This window comes from Myotis yumanensis, unplaced genomic scaffold (assembly GCF_028538775.1).
Source record: "Myotis yumanensis isolate MYYU_CA2020_CCGP unplaced genomic scaffold, mMyoYum1.0.hap1 SCAF_15, whole genome shotgun sequence".
Lineage (NCBI taxonomy): Eukaryota > Metazoa > Chordata > Mammalia > Chiroptera > Vespertilionidae > Myotis > Myotis yumanensis.
In genome coordinates, this window is record NW_027223766.1 from 43,176,965 (window position 1) to 43,202,174 (window position 25,210).

General features: G+C 37.8%; 1 protein-coding gene across 1 annotated transcript in view; it reads left to right on the top strand.

Moving 5' to 3' along the window:
• Positions 1-2,810: 2,810 nt before the first annotated feature.
• Positions 2,811-25,210, top strand: part of STK3 (serine/threonine kinase 3) — a 210,217-nt gene continuing 187,817 nt past the window's right edge. The window contains exons 1-2 of the mRNA XM_070392037.1: positions 2,811-2,992; positions 22,070-22,150. Of these exons, the coding sequence (XP_070248138.1) occupies positions 2,967-2,992; positions 22,070-22,150 (107 nt within the window). The 5' untranslated portion in view covers positions 2,811-2,966. The remainder of the gene's footprint in view (positions 2,993-22,069; positions 22,151-25,210) is intronic.

A 25,210-nucleotide genomic window follows, 5' to 3' on the forward strand; every position in this document is an offset into this window, starting at 1 on the left:
CACTTCGAATGCAGCGCTCCTGGTAAGTGCATCCACATTGACAAATACAGCCCAATCTAAAATTATGTCCACTCTTCTTGGTTGAGTGCTTTCAAAATATAGTCCCACAAAGATTTCAGCAGTAGTTTCTTCTTTATTTAAAGTAACAAATCCTACAACTGTCGCAATGTCATAACCTTCTCTTGGCAAAAAAAGAGTCCTGGCCAAATATCTGCGGCCAATGTTATTGCCTGTTCATGTCTTTTATGTACTCATTGCAACGTGAAGAATTGGAGGACTCACTGTACTTAAAATGCCAGGAATGGTAGGGACAAAATATGATAAGAGCATTTCCCCAACCCCATTTTCTAATGGTCTCAAAAGGGTTGAGGGTAGGAAGTTTTGAAATTACTTGACGATCCTTTGCAAAATGTCCCTACACAGCTGCCCCTACACCCAGGGACAAGTCAGAAGATGGTGGAGGTTAGGGTAGAGAGGTCATACATATTAAAAAAAAGACTTCTAGTTTAAAAAATCTTCATCCAAGCATGTATTTATTGATTTTAGAAAAAGGAAGGGAGAGAGAGAAATACCAATGTGAGAGAGCAACAGCGATTGGTTGCCTCCTGAATGTACCCCAACCAGGGATCAAACCCTCAACCTAGGTATGTGCCCTGACCAGGAATTGAACCTGCAACCTTTTGGTGTATAGGCTGATGCTCCAACCAACTGAGCCTCCTGGCCAGGGTTCTAGATTTTTTAAATACACACCCTCCCACACTCACAACTCATTACCCCCAGAAACATTGCTATCTACCCATCTTGATCATGATATAGGATACTGGAAGGAATAAAGTTGCTGTTTATAATTAATTATAAGAAAAGTGACTCTTCTTACATTGTAATTGATTGTGTTAATGTTTCCAGCCACTCTCTTCTCTATTAAGAGTAGATGAAGAGACTTTCCCATCCCATTTTCTGAGTTAGCCCTGACGTTTGGGTCAATGGAAGATGAGAAGTGACAATGTGTTAGTTCTAAGCAGAAGCTTTAAGAGGCAGTGCGGATTTCGGCTAACTTGTTTGCTTTTTCCTCTACCAGGAGAAACACATGTTCCTAATGGCAGCTACTCCTTCAGTCTGGTCCCCAGAGTAAGACTCAGAGAACAGAGGTGTAACCACTGACAGATACCATGAACAATAAATAAATGCTTGTTTTTGGAAGCTTTGGAGATTTTGAATTGTTATTGCAACAAATTTGTCTAAAGTACATAAAATGATTTTTTTTGGAGGGGGGGGTAGATGTTTTTGGTCGGTTTGGTTAGATAGTTAAAGTGACACCAAAGCTTGAGTTTAGGAGTTTGAATTAGAGAGAAATAAATTTCTTTGTATAGGAAAGTGGGAAAGTTTGTTTTATCTAAGTAGAGGGGGAATTGGCCAGGGAAATACAATGGAAAAAGCAGAGGCAACGAAACAGGAGGCTAGAGATCCAAAAATTGTTTAAGGACTTTTAAGCCATGTATATCTAATTTGGAAAACAATTGAGTTCCACATTTGCTTCATCCTGGCCCCATGTGAATGAATGTAGAACACAGCAGCCCCCAGAGACACATGAGAATAAAATAATTGCTGCTTTAAGCTATTGAGAATTAGCTAACAAAACTTATCAGCTGTTTCTTAAGGAAGAGTCTCAAGAAGTGCCACAAACATTTATGCTTACACATTATTAATCAGAATTTAGCCACATGGCCAATTCCAATTGCAAAGGAGGCTGTGCTAGTCTCCAAAAACTACATGACATTACATCTTGACAATTTCTGTCAAAACTAAAGTTGTTACATAGCAGCTATCTGTGGTCATAAGAAAGATATCTGTAGATAGAATTTAAGGTAATGGTATACACACAATAGGGATGGATGAAGGGGTCAAATGACAATGGAACAGGTTGGAGAGAGGGGGTGGCAAGAGAGAAGGAAACAAACGTTTCTTAAATACTTTTTAATGCACCGGAATTGTCTAGTTTGCCAGGTTACCCTGTTGAGCAAGACCACAGTGCACTGAATCCTGTGCACTGAGCGTTGTCACCGCAGTCATTATTTTCTTGGTAATTAGACATAATTATCGTGAAATGTAATGAGGAGCTTGTCCACAATCAAATCAAACAAGAATTTCCAGAAGCATCCCTAGTACTGTAGTTACAAATGTCAAATGGCTGGGAGAAAACATAACCAATAATTATAAACAGAAGTAGAGAGGGAAGCGTGGGCAGTTAGTAGTACTTCAAACGCATGCACAAGATGCTTGGGATGTATCCTTGAGAAATCCAGAGAAATGAATTAAATTGTATTGGGGCAAAAAAAAAAAAAAGGAAGGCAAATGAGGAGCGCCAGCTCAAAGGAAAGTACCCTTGGCGTAGAGAGGCTCTAGGTCCTGAGTAGGCCTTGCCCTCTCGCTCTTCCAGCACCCATTCCTATTCTCCCCCACCTCCCCCCTGCAGGAAGGCCGGCCCCGCCCTCGACCCCCGACTCCGCCTACCCTACCCAACGCCTGGCTTTGCTCAGCTTGGCCTGACTGCGGCAGGCTCCGCCCATCAACTCTGGACCCCGGCCGGCTCCGCCCACCAATCCTGGACCGCGGCCGGCTCCGCCCACTAATCCTGGACCGCGGCAGGCTCCGCCCACCAATCCTGGACCGCGGTAGGCCTCGCCCACCAACTCTGGACCGCGGCAGGCCCCGCCCACTAAGCCTGGACCGCGGCCGGCTCCGCCCACCCTCCCTGGACCGCAGCGGCCGAGGGGCGGGGCGGACCGGGAGGAGCCACACTCCCTCCGGGGCGGGAGGGGGATCCGCCGTGGAGTTACGGGAAAGTTGTTCCGAGTTCCTGGAGTTTCCCTCTGCGGTTCCCCGGGCTCGACCAGCGGGCGCCCCGGCTCCTTCCCTCCCTCCGGCCTTCGCCGCCCACCAGGTCCCTCCTCGTGTCCCGGGCCGCCATGGAGCAGCCGCCGGCGCCCAAGAGGTAACGACTGCGGGGAGCGGGGAGCCGGAGGGAGGCGGCGCCGTCGGCGCGGGGCGGGGGCCGCTAGGCCCGGCCGCTCCGTGACACCCTCCGCGACTGCGGGGCGGGGAGCCGGGCGCGCTGGCGGTAGAGAGCGGGGTCGGAGGGCCGGGCCTGGTCTGTCCGAGGAGCCCAGGGGCTCGAGGGGGGCGGAGCCTCCAGGTCCCGGGCGGCCGGGCCTGGCTCGTGGACAGAGGTGGGCAGCGCGGGAGCCCCGCGGCCGGGCTCCTGGGCGCGCAGAGTTTTCCTTCCTCGTGGCAGATTCACGGAGCCAGGGAGACGTACAACTAGGAAAGGATTGGGCTTCTGGCAGGCATGTCGGCTTTCTGGTCAAATGTTTTTCATAGTATTGCCTTTTTTGAGAAGCGGGTTGTTTATTTGCAGTTCAAGGAATTAAATATTAATAGCTAACACAGTTTGTGAAACTTACCGTGGAGGTGCTGCCCTGACAGGTGCTCCTCCCCTGCCCCTCAAGTTCAAAAGTATTTATGGATGCAAGACAGTAATCGTGAATTAGGACCCCTCCCCCGTATAGTTTTTTTTTTTTTAGCATGTAAAAATAGTGATGCTTTGGTATTTACTGTTAATTCATATTTCATCTTTGATATATTGGAAGTGTAAGAGTACACAGTAGTTTGGACTAATATTTGAAATGACCTTAGGAAGCCAAATCAAGGTTATCCATTGATTTAAATTCATAATGTGCATTTCCCTCTCCCCAAGAATGAATCAATCAACTAACTGCTGTTGGATAAAATATTTAACTTCCGTCTTTTACTTTTAGTTTATAAAACAAGGCTACTGATTTCTCTCCTAGATAGTGTTACGAAGATTTAAGAGTTTGAGTGTTTTGATACCTAGAGATCTTTAGATGAAAGATGGTGTATTCAAGAACATGAAATAATTAAAAGGTTGGGACTTTGTGAGCTATTGTGAACAGGGTGTCTAGACACCTGAGCCTGGAGGCCTGGAAACCATCTGTTCAGGTGTAAAAGGGGGCTGTGGACAGGTTTCCAAAAGAGACCTCCTATCAGACAGAGCCCTTGATAAATTCTTTTCTGACATATTGTAAAGTATCTAAATTCTAGTATTGATTGGGCACTTAGTTTTAATACTATAGAAGAAAATTGGAAGCATTTTTTTTTTCTTTTAACTTTTTTTTGTCTTGGGAGGCCTGAGCCAGCACCAACTTGAACAACTCTGAATTGAAGTGGTAGCTCTCTCTACTGATTAGCTATACATTAAAACAGCGGTTCTCAACCTGTGGGTCGCGACGAACGACCCACATTAGAAGGTAATGATTAATAGGGAAAATACAAAAACTCACTATCAGTTATTCCTACCATAGCCTTCCATGGGGCAAACTCTCTTAGTGTCCTCATCTATAAAATAGAATTGATGCCTGTAATCTAACCTACTCAATAGGGTTGCTATAAGGATTAAATGGTAACAATGAAACTGGGGGTCACCACAACATGAGGAACTGTATTAAAGGGTCGTGACATTAAGAAGGTTGAGAACCACTGATATAAATGAAAAGTGAAGTTAGGAAATCAGTCATTTCATAAGGAAAAGTGTTGCTAGGAATGAATGGATTATCAGCCACAAGATAGATTGATATGGAATGAAAAAGCAATGGTAAAGGGATGAAGGTATAGAAGGATAAAGTAGAAAGTATTCATATTTTCCTCAGCATATAGAGCCCACATCAGCCTATAGCATCAGTGGCCCTAAACTTAGGCCAGAAATTAGGAATGGAGATAAACAGTCAGCAGGGAATTCCCAGCTCTCAGGAATTAAGTTGAGTGGGACAAAGCAACAAACCAGGTAAGGTGAAGTAGGGCATCAGGAAAACCATTGAGACATTGCAGTGAGAAGAGGGGTGGACTTAATATTAATGTCTACATTCCTAATTCATGTGTCCTTGGAATGGTAGAAAGTGAAATTCTTGTGTGCTTATTATCAGAGAGCGTCTCAAGAGAGGTTTCTAAGAACTCTTAAAAAGATAAAGGCAGGAGGCCCTGGGGTAAGCTCCCAACTTTAGAGGCAGGCAAGTGGAAGAGGTGTTCTAAGTAGTCCAAGGGAGAAGAACTGCACAAACAGCACCTTTCTGCTAATATTAACAACTTGGTCCCTAAACCGTATGCTGTCTTTGGATTTTCTTGGTTAATTTGGGATTGCACCAACTCCATTGGAGTTGATTTAGACCCTGTAGATGGGAATACTCAATTGGCCCTTCCTTGTTAGAGAGAGTGTATGACAGACAATAAAATTTGGAACAGTTCCAGGTGAGCAAACTTCAGTTACACATGTAGACAGTAGATAAACTTAGTTTTCAGTCAGTCCTGTTCTTTAAGGGGCTGAGATTTGGCATATATTAGTACTGAAGAAATATAAAGAAAAAGGTAAACATTTATTAAATGCTAGAGGCCCGATGCATGAAATTTGTGCAAGAGTAGGCCTTCCTTCCCCTGGCTGCCAGCATTGGCTTCTCTCTGGCACCTGGGACTCGGGCTTCCCTCACAGCCCTGGCTTTGTCCAGAAGGTCGTCTGGAAGGACGTCTGGTCTAATTAGCATATTATGCTTTTATTATTATAGGCAGCTAGGTTGAAATTTGTTTTTCTGTTGTAATCTAAATGTTCCATTCCAGAAATGTATCAGTTAAGCTTTAATAATAAAGGTTTTAAATTGAGTGCTTCTTGTTTGGATTGTAAGGGGAAAAAGCACTGAGAATTTTAAATTTCTCCTTTCAAAGACATCTGTTGAACTAGAGATACTGTCTCTTCAGACCATCATATATTAATGACTTTCAAAAATTAAAAAAAATTTGATAATGAGACCCAGTGCAGATATACATATATATATATATATATATATATATATATATATATATATATAGTTTTAAATAGAAGTTTCATAAAGTGTACTGTGTGTGTGGTTTCTGATATTTTTCTATTTTCTGTTCTGTTTCATTGAGAAACTGCTGGTCATGATCCACCAAATTATTTTCATGATCTATTAATGGGCTGTGATTGCAGTTTGAGAAAAACATTCTTGTGTGTAGTAGAGACAGTCAGGAAATCGATTTCATTTCCAACTCCATCCTGATATGTAATATTGAAAGCTTGTTGACGGCATTGCCAAAGGAATCCCGAGTGGTGGAATTGTAACAACCTATACATACACTAGAGATATTCTTTAAGATTGTAAAAGGGGAGGAGGTGAAGGGGCCGGGGAAACTATCATATAAAAGCTACTGTATTTTGAACACTATATATGTCAATTAAAGTTTGGAAAAATGCAAAATGATTATCTATGATGTCTGACAAAGTTTACAAAAGAAAAGATTGTTATGAGGCAAAAGCACATTTTCTTTCTGGTGTAGAATGACCCCACACCCTGGAAACATCCAACTATAATTATGATGACCTCAATTTCTGACTCCCTACCAGCTCCACCCTCTATAACTACTAAAGGTCTTTAGATTTTTCTTCTAAAGAGAACATTTATACTAAATGATAGAAACTTTCTTTTTTATTTGTCCCAAGCTTCTTTTTTGTTGTGATTGTATTTGAATTGCCTCATATGTTAGGATTATTCTAATCTTAAAAAGCTTTTATCTCTTAGAAGGAAGATTCTATATTGAGATATCTTATTACAACTGTTTTTTAAATATAGTCTCAGGTTAAATAAATAAAAGTAACAAATTATACACAGATATATATATAAATAGCAAAAATAAGTTCATTGTTTGCTTATTAGCTGCAGATGACCTTGAATGTCTTAAAATACATCAAAGGGTGTATCTTGAAAAATGATCCTGTAGCAAAGTGTGAATTATAGAAAGCTGTTAATATGATACCAGACATCTTGGTAAAGAGGTGAAATTGAGTAAATTTTTTCAGGTATTTCAGATATCTTGATGTAACTATTAGTATCCTGATTCATACAAACACACATGCATAAAAATGGGGAAAATTATTGAATGATTCCAAGAATAAGGTAGTTTCTATATTAAAAATATAGAATGCTATTCTCTGTCCAGATCAGATCATCTTTTCATTTTTAGGATGTTTGGTTTTCTGATATTGTGGAACCTAGTCCTATAATTGGAAAGAAATGCAAGTTAAAATTATTTTTTTGTAGTTTTGGTAAATTTTTTGTTGTTATTAATCCTCACCTGAGGATATTTTTTCCATTAATTTTGTTTTTTTTTTAGAGAGAGAGGAAGGGAGTGAGGGAGGGGGAAGGAAGGGGGGAAGGGAAGAGAGAGAGAGACATCGATCTGAGAGAAAAACATTGATTGGTTGCACATGCATCCTGATCAGGGCTGGGGATCGAACCTTCAACCCATGTACATGCCCTTGACCGGGAATCGAACCTGGTGAACCATTTGGTGAGTGGGCCAATGCTGTAACCACTTACCATACTGACCAGTATGGTGAACTTTTTTATATTTGAGGAAATCATAAATGAAAGAATAGTAGGCAGCTAGTTTCCTTGACTCTCTGGAGCCATAGGATTTCTCCTGTCTATGCAGAGTTGCCCCATTCTCCTGTTTCTTTCTAAAAACTGACTTTCTTTACTTAACGATCATTGCTCATGGCAGAAATTGACTGTCAGCCTTGAGATCATTCATTTTGCTCTTTTATTCATATATTCAGTAATTAATAATTAACTGCCTTTCAAATGCCAGTGCTGAGAACATTGCTGAATGAGGTAGGTGGGATCTTTGCCCTCATGGAACATACAGTCTAATTGGAGCTTGAACTAGGAAGGCTAGACGTAGCATGTATTGATAGAGAAAAATGGTGAAACCTGCTCAATAGGACAGTTGACAGAAGCTTCTCTGAAAAGGTAATATTTCAGCTGTGACCTGACATTGAGAGGTTATCCGTGTGAGTGGCCAGAAAGAGTATTCCAGGTAAAGGTAACAGCTGTAAGAAGACCAACAGGTGGGGGGAAGGTTAGTGTGTGGAAGGAATTGAAATGAGGCCACTGTGGGTGGGTTACGGAATGGGAGAAAGTGTTGGAGATGAGGTCAGAGAGGTGGGCAGGGATTCAGTGGTGCAGTGTGCTGTCATTAAAGAGTTTTAAGCAGAATTGTAAGCAGTTTATGCTTATAAAAGATGAATTCCCTATTTTTCTCCAAACGGGACCAATTTTTTATTTTTTAAAAATGCCAACATGAGCTGTTGGATTTAAACATATTTGATGGATTTTTACGCCATTACAGATACTATTGTTGAAGTTCAAAGTGTCCCATCTATGGTCAGTGAGAGTCTCTTGAGGAGACAGTGTGACTCTAGTGGCAGCTTCCTTGCTGTCTGTTGTGATAAAACAGGCAGGTCTCATCTTGTCCATTTTCTGTCCCAGATCTGATCCAACCATTTCTCTAAGAAGCTCCCCTTTCCTTTAGTGAGAAATGGTATTTCAAGACTTTAAACTGGGCCCTTACTTTTAAATAGCATTTTATTCATAGATAGGAGAACTGACTCTTTTCCAAACTATGGCACTGGCAGTTTTGAGTTTCTTTCCCTGGGTAATATCTTTACATAAGTTTTTGATTTTAAGTTTGATTCAGAAATTGGACAAGTATGGACAAATTCTGTGGTAGAGACTGTGTAGAGTGGACTGTTATCCTCATGCTCTCCCTAGCTTACTCTGGTTACCCTGACTATTATCCTAATATCCAGCCTCACTTTCTCACTGCTAAATGTTTCAGGTGACCCAATTTCTTCTTTTCTTAAATGAAAAAGATGTAGAAAACAAAAGAATCCAAGACAAATGACACCACTAATGATAAGATCAGATTTCAGGCCTTATTTTTAAAGGTAGAACAGTTAACCTTGTCTTGCAAACATAAAAATATATCTGCAGACAAACAAACAAAATTCAGGGGGCATTTTGAGGCTGCTTTATAAATTTAAACCTGACTCAGTGCGATAAATTGCAAAATGAAGCACATCCAGGTATTATATGCCATGTGTTAAACCTTTTTAGTGTTTATATTAGCCCCTCTTGTTAAGTTTTATTGTGCTTTAAATAAATAAAATGAGGTATTTGTCTCAGTGATATTAATTGGTAATTTACATTTTTCAGTGTGTCACATAACTTTTATTTCTAGAATTAGTTTTGATGTAATTACCTACTATATTAAAAGACATTAAGTTGCACCTATAAATTTAGTTTGTCATTTTGCAATGAAATAGCAACCAGTAACCATTTTCTAATGATTATTCTAATCCTATATAATAAAAGGCTAACATGCAAATCGACCGAATGGTGGAACGACAGGTCGCTATGACGCACACTGACCACCAGGGGGTAAACGCTCAACATAGGAGCTGCCCCCTGGTGGTCAGTTCACTCCCACAGGGGGAGTGCCACTCAGCCAGAAACCCTGAGCGGGGTCACGGCTGGTGAGCGCAGCTGCAGTGGTGGGAGCCTCTCCTGCCTCTGTGGCAGCGCTGAGGATGTCTGACTGCCAGCATCCCCTGAGGGTATCCCCTGAGGGCTCCTGGACTGTGAGAGGGCACCGGGCCTCTAGTATTTTTATAATCAGTGAAATCTGGATCATAGAAAGAGTTTCAAGAGTAATGATTTCCCTGAATAAAATTTGTGGTTTATGTAATTCCTAAGAATTATAAAAAACAAGTGTCAAATTAAGCAGTGGAAATTAAAAATGTATATAATAATTAACTTTTGAGAAGAAAGTATTTTGATGATTTTTCTTTTTCTGGTTGATTGAGGTTTCTTTCTATGCTCTTTATTCTCATTATATACTTTCAAGATTTTTCCCCATCTATTTTTTTCTAGTAGAACAGAATTCAAGTTCCAGGTCAATGATTAGAAAATGGAATTTCCCCCCTTACAATCACTCTCAGTACTTTATTAGTCAGCTTTAATTAATTAATATTCATAAAACTCATGCTAGTATGTTGTGAAAAACATGCCAAATTAGTGATATGGTGAAAATTTTAAAGATATTTAGTATCATTGGGAAGTATGGTATACCATATAATGGATTTTCTAAATAAATGAAGTAAACCACTTTAAGTATTATACTTTTAAGACATTTAAAAAACACTTTTAAAAGAATTAGTTTTTGCCCAGCTGGTGTGTTTCAGTGGTTGAGCGTCGACCTATGAACCAGGAAGTCATGGTTCGATTCTGGGTCAGGGCACATGCCTGGGTTGTGTGCTCCATCCCCAGTGGGTAGCGTGTAAGGGGCAGCCGATCAATGATTCTTTATCATCATGGATGTTTCTAGCTCTCTTTCCCTTTCCTCTATGAAATCAATAAAAATTTATTAAAAAACAAAGGACAAAAAACTCCAACTAGTTTTGATAGAAATCATTCCAAAATGAAGACACGTGAGCAGTGTTCTGAGACTGATCATTTGCTTTCTTGATTACTTAATATTATTTCTATGAATTTTAATTAATAAAAACACAGAAACAGTTCAGAGAACTGTTCATAGTTTTAGTTCATAGAAACCGTCACGTGTGTTCTTTTAATGTGTTTGAAGCTTTGTTGCTGTATGTAGCTGTTTATTTCCTACACCTCATCTTGTCTTGTGTTGTCATTTCTCATTGTTATAGCCTTCTCTAAACTGCTATGTATTTTGGAAATAATTATCGGACCTGACAGTAGCTCTCCCTTTCCCAAAGGACATGCTCTTTGTGTCAGTTTTTGCTTTTCTTCTGGGCCCATAGTACATTTTGAATCATCTTTTGCAGTTAAAGGAGGAAAAAATTATTTCAAACTTTTCTAAATTTCTAAAATTTAATATGAAAATAGCCATTTTTTGGCATCAAAAAAGAACATGATTTTGGTGCTTTGTGAAAAAGAACAGGATTTTACCTTAAAAAGTTTATAAAATTCATAAATTAAAAATATGTCTGTCATTCTGGATTATTACTTAGATTTTGAGGAGCAAAATTAGAGCTTCAAAGGGTATTTATACCTGTACAAATACAGTAGCATTACTTCTATAGTAGTTTATTTTTATAGTAGGTTTTTAAAAAATTTTTGTGGCTGAAGTATTTAGGCTATTTTTCTTGTAATGATCGACCTTTAATAAAAATAAAGGCTTCAGGGGTGAAGGATGGAGAAAAATCTCAGCTTCTTTTCCTTTAAAGCTCTTTGCGAGGAAATTATAATTTTAGAGTACTTTTGGGCAAAGAGCCCAACCTGAGAGGAAATGGTATGATAGAGTTGAAAACAAGACTTGCATTTAATTTAAAAAGTCTTCTATCCATTGTTGAGTATCTATTTTCGCAGGCGGATTTCAGATAGTTGTAGTGCCAATAATCAACCTCCCCCCCAAATTTTGATATAGTTTCATAAAACTAAAATTATGAGATCATCAAATTATATTTATTTTATTATTTAAAGTGATACTTATTAGCTAAACATTTAAGAGCCAGAGCTTTAGAGTCGGATAAACCTTGGTTCTAAGCTTAGTTCTGCCATTTACTGCGTGCAACAGTGGGCAAGTTAACTTTTCTAAGTCTCAGTATGCTCACTTGTAAAATGGAGGTGCTAATAGTACCCTTTTTCTGGATTTTGTGAAGATTAAGTGAAATAGTGATTATAAATCATTTGTCTCTGAAGACAGTTTCCAAAGTGTTTTAAAGATGTGTTTGGCATTGTCAACATATTTTGAAGAAACGTAATTTTCCAAGAGGATAAAAAGGTCAGCTTTCACTTGGATGCATATGTTAAGAAAAAAAGAAAATCAGTATTACTACTTTAGAGCTAACTATCTACTAAATATTTACAAAATGTTTGTCCTTTAAAAAGCAAAAGGGAGCAGAAGAAAAATGATCTTTGAATTTTATTAGTTTGGGATAAAATGTACTTGTTGAAAGAAAAGATGTTCGATTTTGTGAATTCAAAATCAATTTCAGCATTGTAGAATTTAGAAAATGTCCATTATTGAAGGCTAGCTTTAAGACTTTTTGACATTGATAATGAACTGTTGAGGGACTAAAGGATGAAAACTTTTCATATGTCTCTAACAGTGTTCAAGATGAAACTGCTAGGGTTGGAGACCAGAACTTAGTTTTAAATGAGATATTACATATAAGATGAAGCATAGTGCTTAATTAGCATATAGCAATAATAACAGCATGATTTTTATAACACTTTATGAAATTAAATAGCCTCTATTAGTAGACATAAAACTACCAATAATGTGATCACTGAAATACAGGGCAATTTTCCAGAAGAGAAAAAGACATTGAGAATTACAGAGCTGAAATGAGGTAGGAAGTCCTTTATGAAGAAACAATCTGTTCATGAAGATAGTCTTTTCTACTGAATTTGCACTCTGGTTAGGTCCTCTTCTCCATGGTTAAGTTTCTAAAAGATCTAGAAGGCATATACTAATTACCCTTGAATAGGGAACTAGATCTAGCAGTGTAGAAAGCCTTCCTTTGTGTCTCTCTTTATAAGTCTTTGGCCAAAACAACTCAAATAAAAAAATGAGCAAATGACTTGAATAGACATTTTTCCAAAGAAGATATACAAGTGGACCATAAATATATGAAAAGATATTCAACATCACTTATCATTAGGGAAATGCAAATGAAAACCATACTCTTTAGGATGTCTGTCATAAAAATAAACACACTAAACACCCTGGAAAATAACAAATATTGCCTAGCATATGTAACAATTGGAACTCTTGTGCATAGCTGTTGGAATGGTAAAATAGTGCAGTCATTGTGGAAGACAGTGTGGTGGTTCCTTAAAAAATTAAACATACAGTTGCTATATGATTCAGCAATTTCACTTCTAGAAATATACAGAAAAGAATTGATATCAGGGACTCAAATAGATATTTGGACAGCAGATTTTATTTTCAACGTTATTCACAATAGCTAAAAGATGGAAACAACCTCAGTGTTCACTAATGGATAAATGGCTAAGGAAAATGTGGTATATACCACATCTACAACCTGGAAAAGGAATAAAATTGTGATATGTGCTACTTGAAAACATGCTAAGTGAAAGAAGCCAGACCCAAAAGGACCCATATTGTATGATTCCATTTATATGCGGCACTTAGAATACTCAAATTCATAGAGACAGAAAATAGAATGGTGTTTACCAGGCCTGGGAGGAGGAGGAAGTGCGAAGTTGTCTAATGGGTAAAGTTCTGGAGATGGATAGTGGTGATGGTTACACAACAGTGTGAATATACTTCATGCCATTAAATTATACAATTGAAAATAGTTAAAATATCAAGTGTTATGTCTTTTATAACTGGGCTGTTTCTTATCTAGGGCTAATTTGCATTTTGGTGTTTGCAGACTTGACAGAAAGAGCTGTCACTCCTGACTAGTTTCAGAGCTGCAGTCCCCTAAATTTGCACTTTCTTTTCCTGTCATTTTACACAAATAATTTCATCTACTTTGTAGAGAAGGTTGAAATTCTGTGATTGATAGGAAGAAAAACTACCTTATGTACTTTCATCTTAATTTTCTTTGATTATTGTTCCTACATAATTTTTGCTTCTATCACAGGAAGGGGAATTTCTTCTCTTTCCCTCAACTTTCATCTGATCTTTGAACATGTCCCTTCTCATACTTTTTATGACTTTACTCCTGTAATTACATTTTTGTTCCCTAATTCTAGAATCTTTAAAATCTGTTTTAAGTGTTCATTTTGTCTCAGCCTTCCAACCCAGGCCTTGCCTATATAATGAAACTGATTTTAGGTTGCAGGTTATCAGTCATTGCTTGGAAAGATCAGAAACCTTTTCTCTGAACTTATCTCCCTCATATCTCTGTTTCTTGAAGCTTTCTCTTTCTCATTTTTCTGTTGCTTCTGTTTTTCTATCTTAGGTGCTCTTCTTCCCAATTCATAATTGATAAGACATTACGTTTTCTCTTTCTCCTCTTTTTGTTTTTTTTAATGTGGTTATTTCTTTGGTGAGTTTATCCACGGCTTCAACTTTGATTGAAATGACCCACAAATACACACTTTTGGAATCTTTGTACTCAGTCTTATTCAGTACCCACTAAATAACATTTGATTACTTTGGTATCTCCTCAAAGGCAGTATGTTAAAAATGGAATCTTGACCTTCCATCTACCGTCTACTAATTAGTGGTGCCACTGTTTTTCCAGTTTGCATTTGGCGTGTGTCTTCCTTCTGCTTTATTTCATATATTAGTTACTCTGTTACTTAGGTCCTTTAAGGCCACAAAGACGAGAGGTACACAGATCCCTTCAGTAATAGAATTTTATTGTGGGGTACTCAGGAAGTGTGCATGGGGTGGCATGGGAAATGCCTTAGTCAGCGGCTAGTGCCCTTTGAGCTTCAGTGTCTCTTATATAGGCCTACCTCAGAGATATTGCAGGTTCGGTTCCAGACCACCGCAATAGAGTGGGTATTGCAATGCAGCGATTTGTATCCTTTTTGCTGGTGAAGGATCTTGCCTTCACCTTGTAAAAAGCACACCTTGAAGTGTATCTAGTAGATTGCTTGTCTCCATTTTATTTAGTTATATTCCTGGAGTTTTGCTGTTTTTTGTTTGTTTGTTTTTTCATTTGGGACATGTTTGTCTTCTCATTTTGGCAGCCCAGCCCCCCTGTGTTTGTTTCTATGTATTAGGTAGAACTGCTACGTCTCCGGGCTTGGTAGAGTGGCCTTATGAAGTAGGTGTCCCGTAGGGTCCAGTGGCACAGCCTCCCCGATCACCTGAGCTGGGCACTTCAGGTGTGGCCCTGCCCCCTCCCCCAAAACCCTGTGTGGGCTGTTGCTCTACTACCATGGAGAAACAGCTGTACAGGGGCTGACCCCTCAGAGCAGGGTGTACTTCAGCAGGGTTCTGGTGCCTTCTGAGTCTGCCCCTTGAGTGTGTCCCTGGTGGAGGAGATTGGATGTGCTTTGACATGGTCTGAAACTGTCTACTGGTGTGCTGGTTCTGGGATCTTCTGGGAGGTGCTGGCCAAGGTCAGCTGCAATTTGTGCCCTTCCCAGGGCCACCCAGCATGAGCTACAAAGCAATCTGCAGGTGGCTGTTACTTGTACTCGGCTTGGAGATGCCCAGGAGAGACCAAGCTATGAACCAAGGCTGGCTACCACTAGTGCTGGGCCTGGGGCCATGTAGTGAGAAGTATGGGGCATGCCAAGGCCAAAAATAATGATGTAATGTGGGGTTAATAGCATATATAGAAGTAAACCACAGGACAAAACAGCACAAAGGAATTGTGAGACCTCTAAATTTATCCCCCCAACCCGCCACCCCAAGATTTTTTTGGCTCTTGAGATTCCACATCAATTTCAGGATTTTCCCTCCTATTCTGCAAAAAAATAAAAATAGATGCCATTGGGATGTTGATAAAGATTGCATTGAATCTGTATGTTGCTTTGAGTAGTATGAACATTTAAATAACATTGTCTTCCAACCAATCCATGAGCATAGGATATCTTTCCACTTATTTTTATCTTCTTTGGTTTCTTTTTAAGCAGTGTTTTATAGTTTTAGTATATGTCTTTCATTTCCTTGGTTAAATTTTTATCCCTAAGTACTTTATCCTTTCTTTATACCATAATGAATGAGATTTATGTTTTAAATTTCATTTTAGTATTGGTCATTGTAAATGTATACAAGTGCAGCAGATTTTTGTATATTGATTTTGTATCCTGCAACTTTGCTGAAATTTATTAGTTACAACAGTTTGTTTTTGTTTTTTTTTCGGGAATTGTTATTGTTTTCTACAGATGAAATCATGTTATCTGTGAACAGAGGTAATTTTACTTTTTTACATTTCTTCTTTGTCTTTTATTTCTGTTACTTGTCTTATTGCTTTAGAGTATGTACTATGTTGAATAGTAGTGGGTATCCTTTCCTTGTTTCCGATCTTAGAGGAAAAGCTTTCAGTCTTTTACCATTATGTATGTTGTGAGCTTTTCATTATATTGAGGTAATTTCCTTCTATTTTTAGTGTGTTGAGTGTTTTTATCATAGAAGGGTGTGGGCCTTTGTCAAATGCTTTTTCTGCATCACTTGAGATAACTGTGTGGTTAATGATTGATTTTCATGTGTTGAACCAGTCTTACATTCCAGGTATAGATTTCATTTGGTCACAGTGTATAATCCTTTTAATGTGCTATTGGATTTTGTTTGCTAGCATTATATTGAGGATTTTTTGCATCAGTGTTTATTAGGGATATTGGTCTATATTTTTTATGTTGTGGTTTTGATAGCAAAGTAATGCTGCAATTTGTGCCCTTACAGAATGAGTTTAGAGCTGTTTCCTCCTCTTCAATTCTTTGGCAGAGTCTGAGGGATATTGTTGTTAATTCTTCCTTTAAATGTTAAGTAGAATTCTCCATTAATGCCATTTAATATTAGGCTTTTCTTTGTTGAGAGATTTTTGATTACTCCTTAAATCTCTTCACTGGTTATGGGTCTGTTCAGAATTTTTATTTCTTCACTGTTTAGTCTTGGCAGTCTATATGTTTCTAAGAATTTATCCATTTCTTTTAGGTTACCTGATTTGTTTGTGTATAATTATTCATAGTACTCTCTTATAATCATTTTTATTTCTGTGACATCAGTTTTAATATCTCCTCTGTCATTCTAATTTTAGTTAGTTGACTATTCCTTTTTTCTTAGTGTAGCTAAGGGTTTGTCAATTTGGTTGGTCTTCTAAGAAAGCCAACTTGTCGTTTTCTGTTTTAGTCTGTTTGGGCTGCTATAACAAAATACCACAGATTGGGTGTAAACAATAGAAATTTATTTCTCACAGTTCTGGAATCTTAGAAGTCTAAAATTAAGGTGTCAGGATGGTCACATTCAGATGAAAGCCCTCTTCCTGGTTCATAGCTGACAATTCTAAGTGTTTCTCTGGAGTCAGTTTTATTTAGGGCTCTACTCCATGACTTAAGCACCCTCCACATCCCTAATATCATCATCTTTGGGGGTTTGGATTTCAACATACACATTTTGGGAGGATACAGATATTCATAACATAGCAGGTTTGTTGATTTTTTTCTATTGTTTTTCTAGTCTACTTTATGTATTTGTGCCTAATCTTTATTATTTCTTTCCTCTGTTAATGTTGGGTTTAGTTTGTTTTTCTAGTCTCTTGAGGTGTGAAGTTAGATTGTTGCTTTATTATCTTTACTTTTTAAATGTAAGGGTTTACTGCTCTAAACTTACCTCTTAGTACTGCTTTTGCTACATCCCATATGTTTTGATATATTGTGTTTTCATTTTCATTTGTGTCCAGGTATTTTCTTAATTGCCTTGTGATTTCTTTTTTGACCTCTGGTTGTTTAAGAGTGTATTATATAATTTCCACATATTTGTGTGTGTTTTTCTTTCTGCTGTTGATTCCTAGTTACATTCCATTATGATTGGAGAAGCTATTTTGTATGCTTTCAATCTTCTGAAAATTATAAGACTTTTGTGGGGGCCTAACACGCAGTATCTTCTGGAGAATATAACATATGCACATGAGAAGAGTGTATATTCTGCTGTTGTTGAGTGGAAGAAAAGTTTTTTTTTCTTTTATCTACTAGAGGCTCGGTGCATGAGATTTGTGCACTCGGGGTCCCTCAGCCTGGCCTGTGCTCTCTCTCAGTTCAGGAGCCCTTGGGGGGTTGTCTGACTGATGGTTTAGGCCTGCTTCCTGCCTAAGCTGTCAGTTGGACATTCTTAGCACTGCTGCGGAGGTGAGAGAGGCTCCCACCACCGCTGCTGCGCTCACCAGCCGTGAGCGGTGAGCCCAACTTCTGGCTGAGCGGCACTCCCCCTGTGGGAGCACACTGACTACCAGGGGGCAGCTCTTGCGTTGAGCGTCAGTGCGTGTCATAGCGACTGGTTGTTCCGCTGTTCAGTTGATTTGTGTATTACTGTTTTATTATATAGGATTTTTTTTTCCCGTGACTACTTAGTAGTCTCTCTTTCTTACTGGTGTTCAGCAGTTTGATTGTAATATATCTTTGTGTGTGTGTGTGTGTATTTTCTTTTTAGATTTGTTGAGTTTCCTGTGTCTGTAGGAAAATGTTTGGCCATTATCTCCCTCCTTCTCTCTCTATACTTAATCAGCCTATCTGACTGACTGTCTATCTATTTATCTATCCATATATCTATTGTTTTATCTATCTATCTATCTATGTATCTATCTAATCTGTGTCCTTAATTTTCATGTGGGGCTCAGGCTTTCTTTTAAGCTTTTTTTTCAAGTTATTCATCTTTTTTGCTGCATTGTGTAATCTCAAATCCTATGCATTGAAAATTTCATTTAAGATACTTTATTTTATCATCTCTAAAATTTTGATTTACTTTTTCCTTTCTTCCATTTTCTTTATATCTGTGAGTACATGGGATATATTCATAATTGCTTTTTATAAGAAATAGTCGACCCTAAACAACACAGGTTTGAATTGTGTAAGTCCACTTACATGCAAATTTTTTTCATTCTGTGTATAAGTGCACTCGTGCATTTCAAACCCCTATTGTTCAAGGGTCAATGTATCTTTTTTTTTTCAATGTATCTTTAATAAGAAGTTGGGAATCTGTATATGTAGAGGTCTGACTTAAGTTATTTTCAGATTTTCAACTATGTGGTGTTTGGTGATCTTAAACCACACATTATTCAAGGGTCAACTACTTTTCTGTTAATTCCACCATTTCTGTGTCTTTTTTATTTTTTATTTTTGAATTTTTAAAATATATTTTTATGTTTTAATTACAGTTAACATACAATATTAAGTAGTTTTAGGTGTATAGCACCGTGACCAGACATTCATATAACTTACAAAGTGATCACCCCAACAAATCTACCCCTAATCTGTGTGTCTTTTTCTCCTTTTTATGAGTCACCAGAGGCTGGCCAGCGATCAGCGCCGATCTGTGGGGCGATTGACGGGGTGATTGGAGGGCCACCGCTGGCACCGGCCTTGGCCAGCCTGGCACCACCCGCTCGCGGCCCTGCCCCCACACTGCCGCCGTCAGTTGTCTCCCTCTACAGGGCAAGCGGCGGGGCAATTGGGGGGCCCCCACTGGCACCTACCTTGGCTGGCCTTGAGCCTGCAGGCTGGGGGCAGTTTCTGCATTGAGTGTCTGACCCCTAGTGGTCAGTGCACGTCATAGCGACCAGTAGTTCCACCAGTCATTCCGCCATTTGGTCGATTTGCATATTAGGCTTTTATTATATAGGATAGTTCCTGATTTCAAATATGTTTAGTAATTTTTGATTGAATTCTTGAAATTGTAAGTTTTACACTGTTGAATACTGGATTTTGTTTTAGTTTAAGAAGTTACAGACTTTCTCTGGTAGGCAGTTTTCTTTGAATAGGCTCAATGTTTTAAGGCTTGTTTTTAAGCTCCTTTTGGGAGAATCAAGAGTAGCCTCTATATTTTGGTAATACTGTCTCCTTTCTAAAATATGGCCATTCTGGTATTGCTACTGAGTGACCTTTGTATTTGTAAGAGTTCTCTCAGCTTTTGTTGGTGGGAAGGATTCTCAGCCTTGTGTGATCTCTGGGAGGAGTTGTTTTAGAGTTCCCTGTTCATTGTTTTCCCTTAGGAAATTGATTTTGCTGAGCTTTGTAGAGTGTTTTTTTGTAAGCATGTGTAGATTGGCGTTAGTCAAGGAAACTCCTGGGTTGCTGGACCTCTTTGCATAGCTCTCTTCTTGAAGGTATTTAGTAATACAAATTTATTTCTTGCCACTCCACAATCCCATCTCTTGTTTCTTCAACTTAGCAAAAATGCTGGGCCCCATTTGGATTCCTTTTTCCCTGTGCTTCAGTCTGCCCAAACTTGTTGATCCTAAAGCCTTGATGATAATGAGGCTGATCTCTTGCCCTTTTCTCAGGGATCTTAGTTCTGAAATGCCTTATATCTAATGTCTGAAAATAGTTGTTTCCTATATTTGTTGAGTTTCCTAGTTGTTTACAACAGACAGATAATTCTGGATCCTGTTACTTTTTTGTGTTCAGAAGTGGAAATTCTGTAATTGACACTTTTGAATTTTTTTTGTTTGAACTTTCAAAAGCTTTGAACATGGTCAGGCACTACCTTCTTGTCCTACATGACCTCATTTTTTAAATATTGATGTTTTTCTAGGAGCTGTTTTCTCCCTGACCTTGATTTCTTTTTAGACATTTTCTTGATGATTTTATCCCTTCTCATGTCTTCAGGCCTCATCTATGTTCTGATGGTACAAAAAATGATATTTTCAACTCAGATCTCTTTTGGATTTCAAATATACTCTTGCTTACAGGAAATCTACATTTGGAAGAGTTGATTTAAACCCATAATATTCCCCCTCCAAACTGTTTTCTACTGGTGTTCTTAGCTTAACTGACATTAAACCAAAGGCTTAAGACATGTATCAACTCCTCTCTTTCCCTCATCACCCCATATTTAACCCAAACCACTACCCGTTGATTATGCTTCTTTAGTATCTTGAATAGCTTATCAATTCTTACTATTAGGATTATATTGTGTGCATCCATATATCGATGTATCGATTAAGCTTCTAACTAGTTTCCCTTTTCTACTGTTGCTCACTGCATGTCCTTCTTCTGCATTACAGGGAAGTGATTATTTTAAAATAGAGTTCCTTAACATGGTTTACAAGGCTTTTTTTTTTTTTTTTTAAGCTGACTCTGCTTCTTCTACATGCTTGTCATTTTTACTTGATTCATGTTGAGTTATTTCTGGTTCTTCATACTGCATTATGTTTGGTTTGTCAAACATACTGTGCATAATCTCTCTGATCTCTTTGCTTCCAGATACCTGCACATGCCATCTGTGTGGATGATGTTTTTAAAAAAGCAAAAACAAAACAAAAGAAAAAAACAAAAAGACATTTCAGTATGGCAAAAAGTCAAATAGATCATAAAACTAAAAAGTCATAAGTGAAATCAAAATACAAGTGACATTTTTATTATCCTTTCAGAATAAAAGCTAGATTAAAAAAATATAAGTGAAAATAAGTGCAACCTAACCAAAAACCCAGTAGAAAAATGAGCAAAGAACATGACTAGATGGTTTAGTTTCATGACTATATTAGAAGATGCTCACCTTCACTCATAATAAGAGAAATGCAAATTAAGTCTACTCTGAGTTACAAGTTTTCACCTAACATTGCCTAAAATCCAAATATTTGGTTAAATACTCTTGGTGAAACTGTGGGAAAAGAAATTTTCTCATATATTACTTATAGGAGAATAAATTGGTACAAGTACCCTGGAGGGCAATTTGCTAATATCATAGTAAATAAAAATAATATAATCTAATCAATAATTTTAATAATTACCACATTATATTGTAACTTATATACTATATATAATTACATATAATAGGTATTATAGTGATTTTGTTAATTACATACACATTACGTATATATTATGACATGATTATACTTATATATACTTATTTATTAATACATATACTTCCATATTTGTGTGTGCATATGTGTGTGTGTTTGCATAATCTCTTGACCTCAGTTTCATTTCTGGGAATTTATCCTATAGAATACTAATATATATGTGAATTGATTTATGCGTAAGCTTATTTATCACAGTGTTGCTTATAATAGCAAAAGGGAACCAGAGTGTTCATAAATAAGGAATTGGCGAGTAAGAGATGCTATATCTTTGCAATAAAGTAGGATGTAGATGTAGGGAAAAAAAGAATGAGGATGCTTTCTACGTACTTTTTAGAGATCTTCAACATGAGTTACGTGTTGTTACGTGAAAACAGCAAGGTGCACAACAGTATGGATAGAAAAGAACGTGTGTAAAATGCTGTGTTGAAAATGGGGAGAAATAAAAACATATTCGTTTTGTATAAAAGTTTCACAAGAAGCTAAGTAAAAGTGGTTATTCTTTGAGATGTTTCTGGACAGAGAAGAACAGGGGTTGGAAGGAGACTACTTATTGTATACTTTTTTATATTTGAGTTTTGAACCATCTGAATGTATTGCCTCTTTAAAATAAAATTAAAAATTTTATTGAAGATCTTAAATATTTTTTTCTTGTCTTTTTGTCACCAGTAAGCTGAAAAAGCTGAGTGAAGACAGTTTGACTAAGCAGCCTGAAGAAGTTTTTGATGTATTAGAGAAACTTGGGGAAGGGTAAGTACAAAAAGTATGAAAATACCATTTACTTTTATATGTGTGTGTGTTTGCATAGTCTCTTGACCTCACAGTTTCATTTATAAACAATTATAAAGATGCTATATAATATTAATTTTTCTATTTGCTTGAATAGGATAGTAATAGTATGGAAGGAACATACCTCAGCATAATAAAGGTCATATATGACAAGCCCACATTTAACATCATATCAGTGAAAAGCTGAAAGATTTTTTTCTAAGATCAGGAATAAGACATGTATGGTCATTCTGGCTACTTTCATTCAACATAGTAATGGAAGTCCTAGACAGAGCCGTTAGGCAAGAAAACAGAAATACAAAGCATCCAGATCAGAAAGGAAGAAGTAAAATTGTCTTTGTTCACAGATGACATAATATTAAATAGAGATTCCTCAAAAAAACTGTTAGAATTAATAAGTGAATTTAGTGAAGTTGCCGGATACAAATTAATATACAAAAAGTTGCCCTAACTGGCTTGGCTCAGTGGATAGAGCATCGGCCTGCGGACTGAAGGGTCCCAGGTTCGATTCCGGTCAAGGGCATGTACCTTGGTTGCGGGCACATCCCCAGTGGTGGGTGTGCAGGAGGCAGCTGATTGATGTTTCTCTCTCATCGGTGTTTCTGATTCTCTATCCCTCTCCCTTCCTCTCTGAAAAAATCAATAAAATATATTTAAAAACAACAACAACAACAAGTTGCGTTTTTATAATAACAGCTATCAGAAAGAGAAATTAAGAAAACAATACCATTTACAATTGCATCAAAAAGAATAAAATAACTAGAAATTAATTTAATCAAGATGGTGAAAAATCTGCACATTGGAAACATTGATGAAAAAAGTTAAGAACACACAGATAAATGGAAAAATATTCTTTGCTCATTGATTGAGAGAATTAATATGTTAAAATGTCCATTCTACACAAAGCAATCTAGATTCATTACAATCTCTATCAATATTCCAATGGCATTTTTTTACAGAAATAGAACAAAGAATCCTAAAATTTAGATGGAACTATAAAAGATTACTAAAAGTTGAAACAATCTTGGAAAAAAAGAACAGAGTTGGAGGCATCATTTGCTTTCATTTCAAATTATATTATAAAGCTATAGTAATCAAAACAGTATGACATTGGTATAAGAACAGACACATAGAATAGAGAGCCCAGAAATAAACCCATGCATGTGTAGTCAGTTAATTTATGACAGAGGAGCCAAGAATATACAACCAGGAAAGGATAGTCTCTTTAATAAATGATGTTTAGAAAACCAGACAGCTACATGGAAAAGACTGATACTGGACCCCAATTTTCACCATACACAAAAATTAACTCAAAATGGATTAAAGACTTGAATGTAAGATCTGAAATGACAAAACTCCTAGAAGAAAAGAGGAGGTAAATAAGCTTCTTGACATCTATCTTGGCAATGAACTTTTGGATTTGCTACCAAAATACAAAGACAACAAGAGGAAAAATAAACAAGTGGGACTTTATTCTAAGCAGCTCTGCATAGCAAAGGAAACCATCAATAAAATGAAAAGTCAACTTGTGGGATGGGAGAAAATATTTGTAAGTCATATATCTGAGAAGGGGTTAATATCCAAAGGACATAAAGAACTCATGCAACTCAATAGGAAAAACCAAACATTCCAGTTAAAAAATAGGCAGAGGATCTGAATAGACACTTCTCCAAAGAGGACATACAGAAGGCAAATAGATATATGAAAAGATGCTCAACATCACTAATTGTCAGAAAAATACAAATGAAAACCATAATGAGGTATCACCTCACATATGTCAGAATGGCTACCATCAATAAATCCATAAATGACAAGTGTTGGCCAGGATGTGGAGAAAAGGGAACCCTTATGCACTGTTGGTGGCCTGCAGATTGGTGCAGCCACTATTGAAAACGGAATAGAGTTTCCTTAAAAGATTAAAAATGGGCCTGCCTTACTACCCATTGATTCCACTAATGGGAATTTATCTGAAGAAACCCAAAACACTAATTCGAAAGAATACATATACCCCAATGATCATTGCAGTGTTATTTACAGTAGCCAAGATTTGGAAGCAGCCCAAGTGCCCATTAGTAGATGAGTGGATAAAAAAGCTATGGTCCATTTACACAATGGAATACGACTTGGCCATAATAAAAAAGAAATCTTGCCTTTTGTTACAGCATGGAAGGATCTGGAAATTATGCTAAGTGAAATAAGCCAGTCAGAGAAAGACAAATACCATATGATTTTATTTATATGTGGAATTTAATGAACAAGACAAACTTACGAACAAAACAGAAACTGACTCATAGATACAGAGAACAGACTGACAGCTGTGAGTATGTGGTCTTCTTCTTGAGGAGATGATAGTAAAAGGAGCATTTGAGGATGCTTTGGATCTATGACTTAGGAGGGAACATATTCCCTGCTTCTCTAACTTTGGTATCCTGTAGTCCCCAACTGAGGGGTTCAGTTGCCCTTAAGCAGTCTGAACAGGCATAGAACTTTTTTATTTTGGGGATAATTTTGCTTTAGGTGAGATTAACCTTTGCTCCTAACATGAGACTTTGGTGGTTTTTTCTCTGCATTTCATTCTTTTTCTTTTTAAAAATAGCTTGCTGATTTTTAGAGAGAGAGGAGGGAGAGGGATAGAGATAAACATTGATGTGAAAGCACAATATTGATTGGCTATTTTCTGCATACCTCCTACCTTAAAAAAGAGCCTGCAACCCTGGCATGTGCCCTTGCCTGGGAATCAAACCAGCAACCTTTTGGTACATAGGACAGCACCCAACCAACTGAGCCACACTGGCCGGGGCCACATTTCATTTTTTTGGTTTTGTTTTGTTAATCCTCACCTGAGAATATTTTTTCCATTGCTTTTCCAAGAGAGTGGGAGGGAGGGAAGGAGAGGGAAAGAGAGAGTGAGAGAGAGAAACATTGATGTAAGACACATTGACTGGTTGCCTCCTACATGCACCCCGATGAGGGGTGGGGAGCAAACCTGCAACCCACTTATGTGCCCTTGGCTGGGAATCA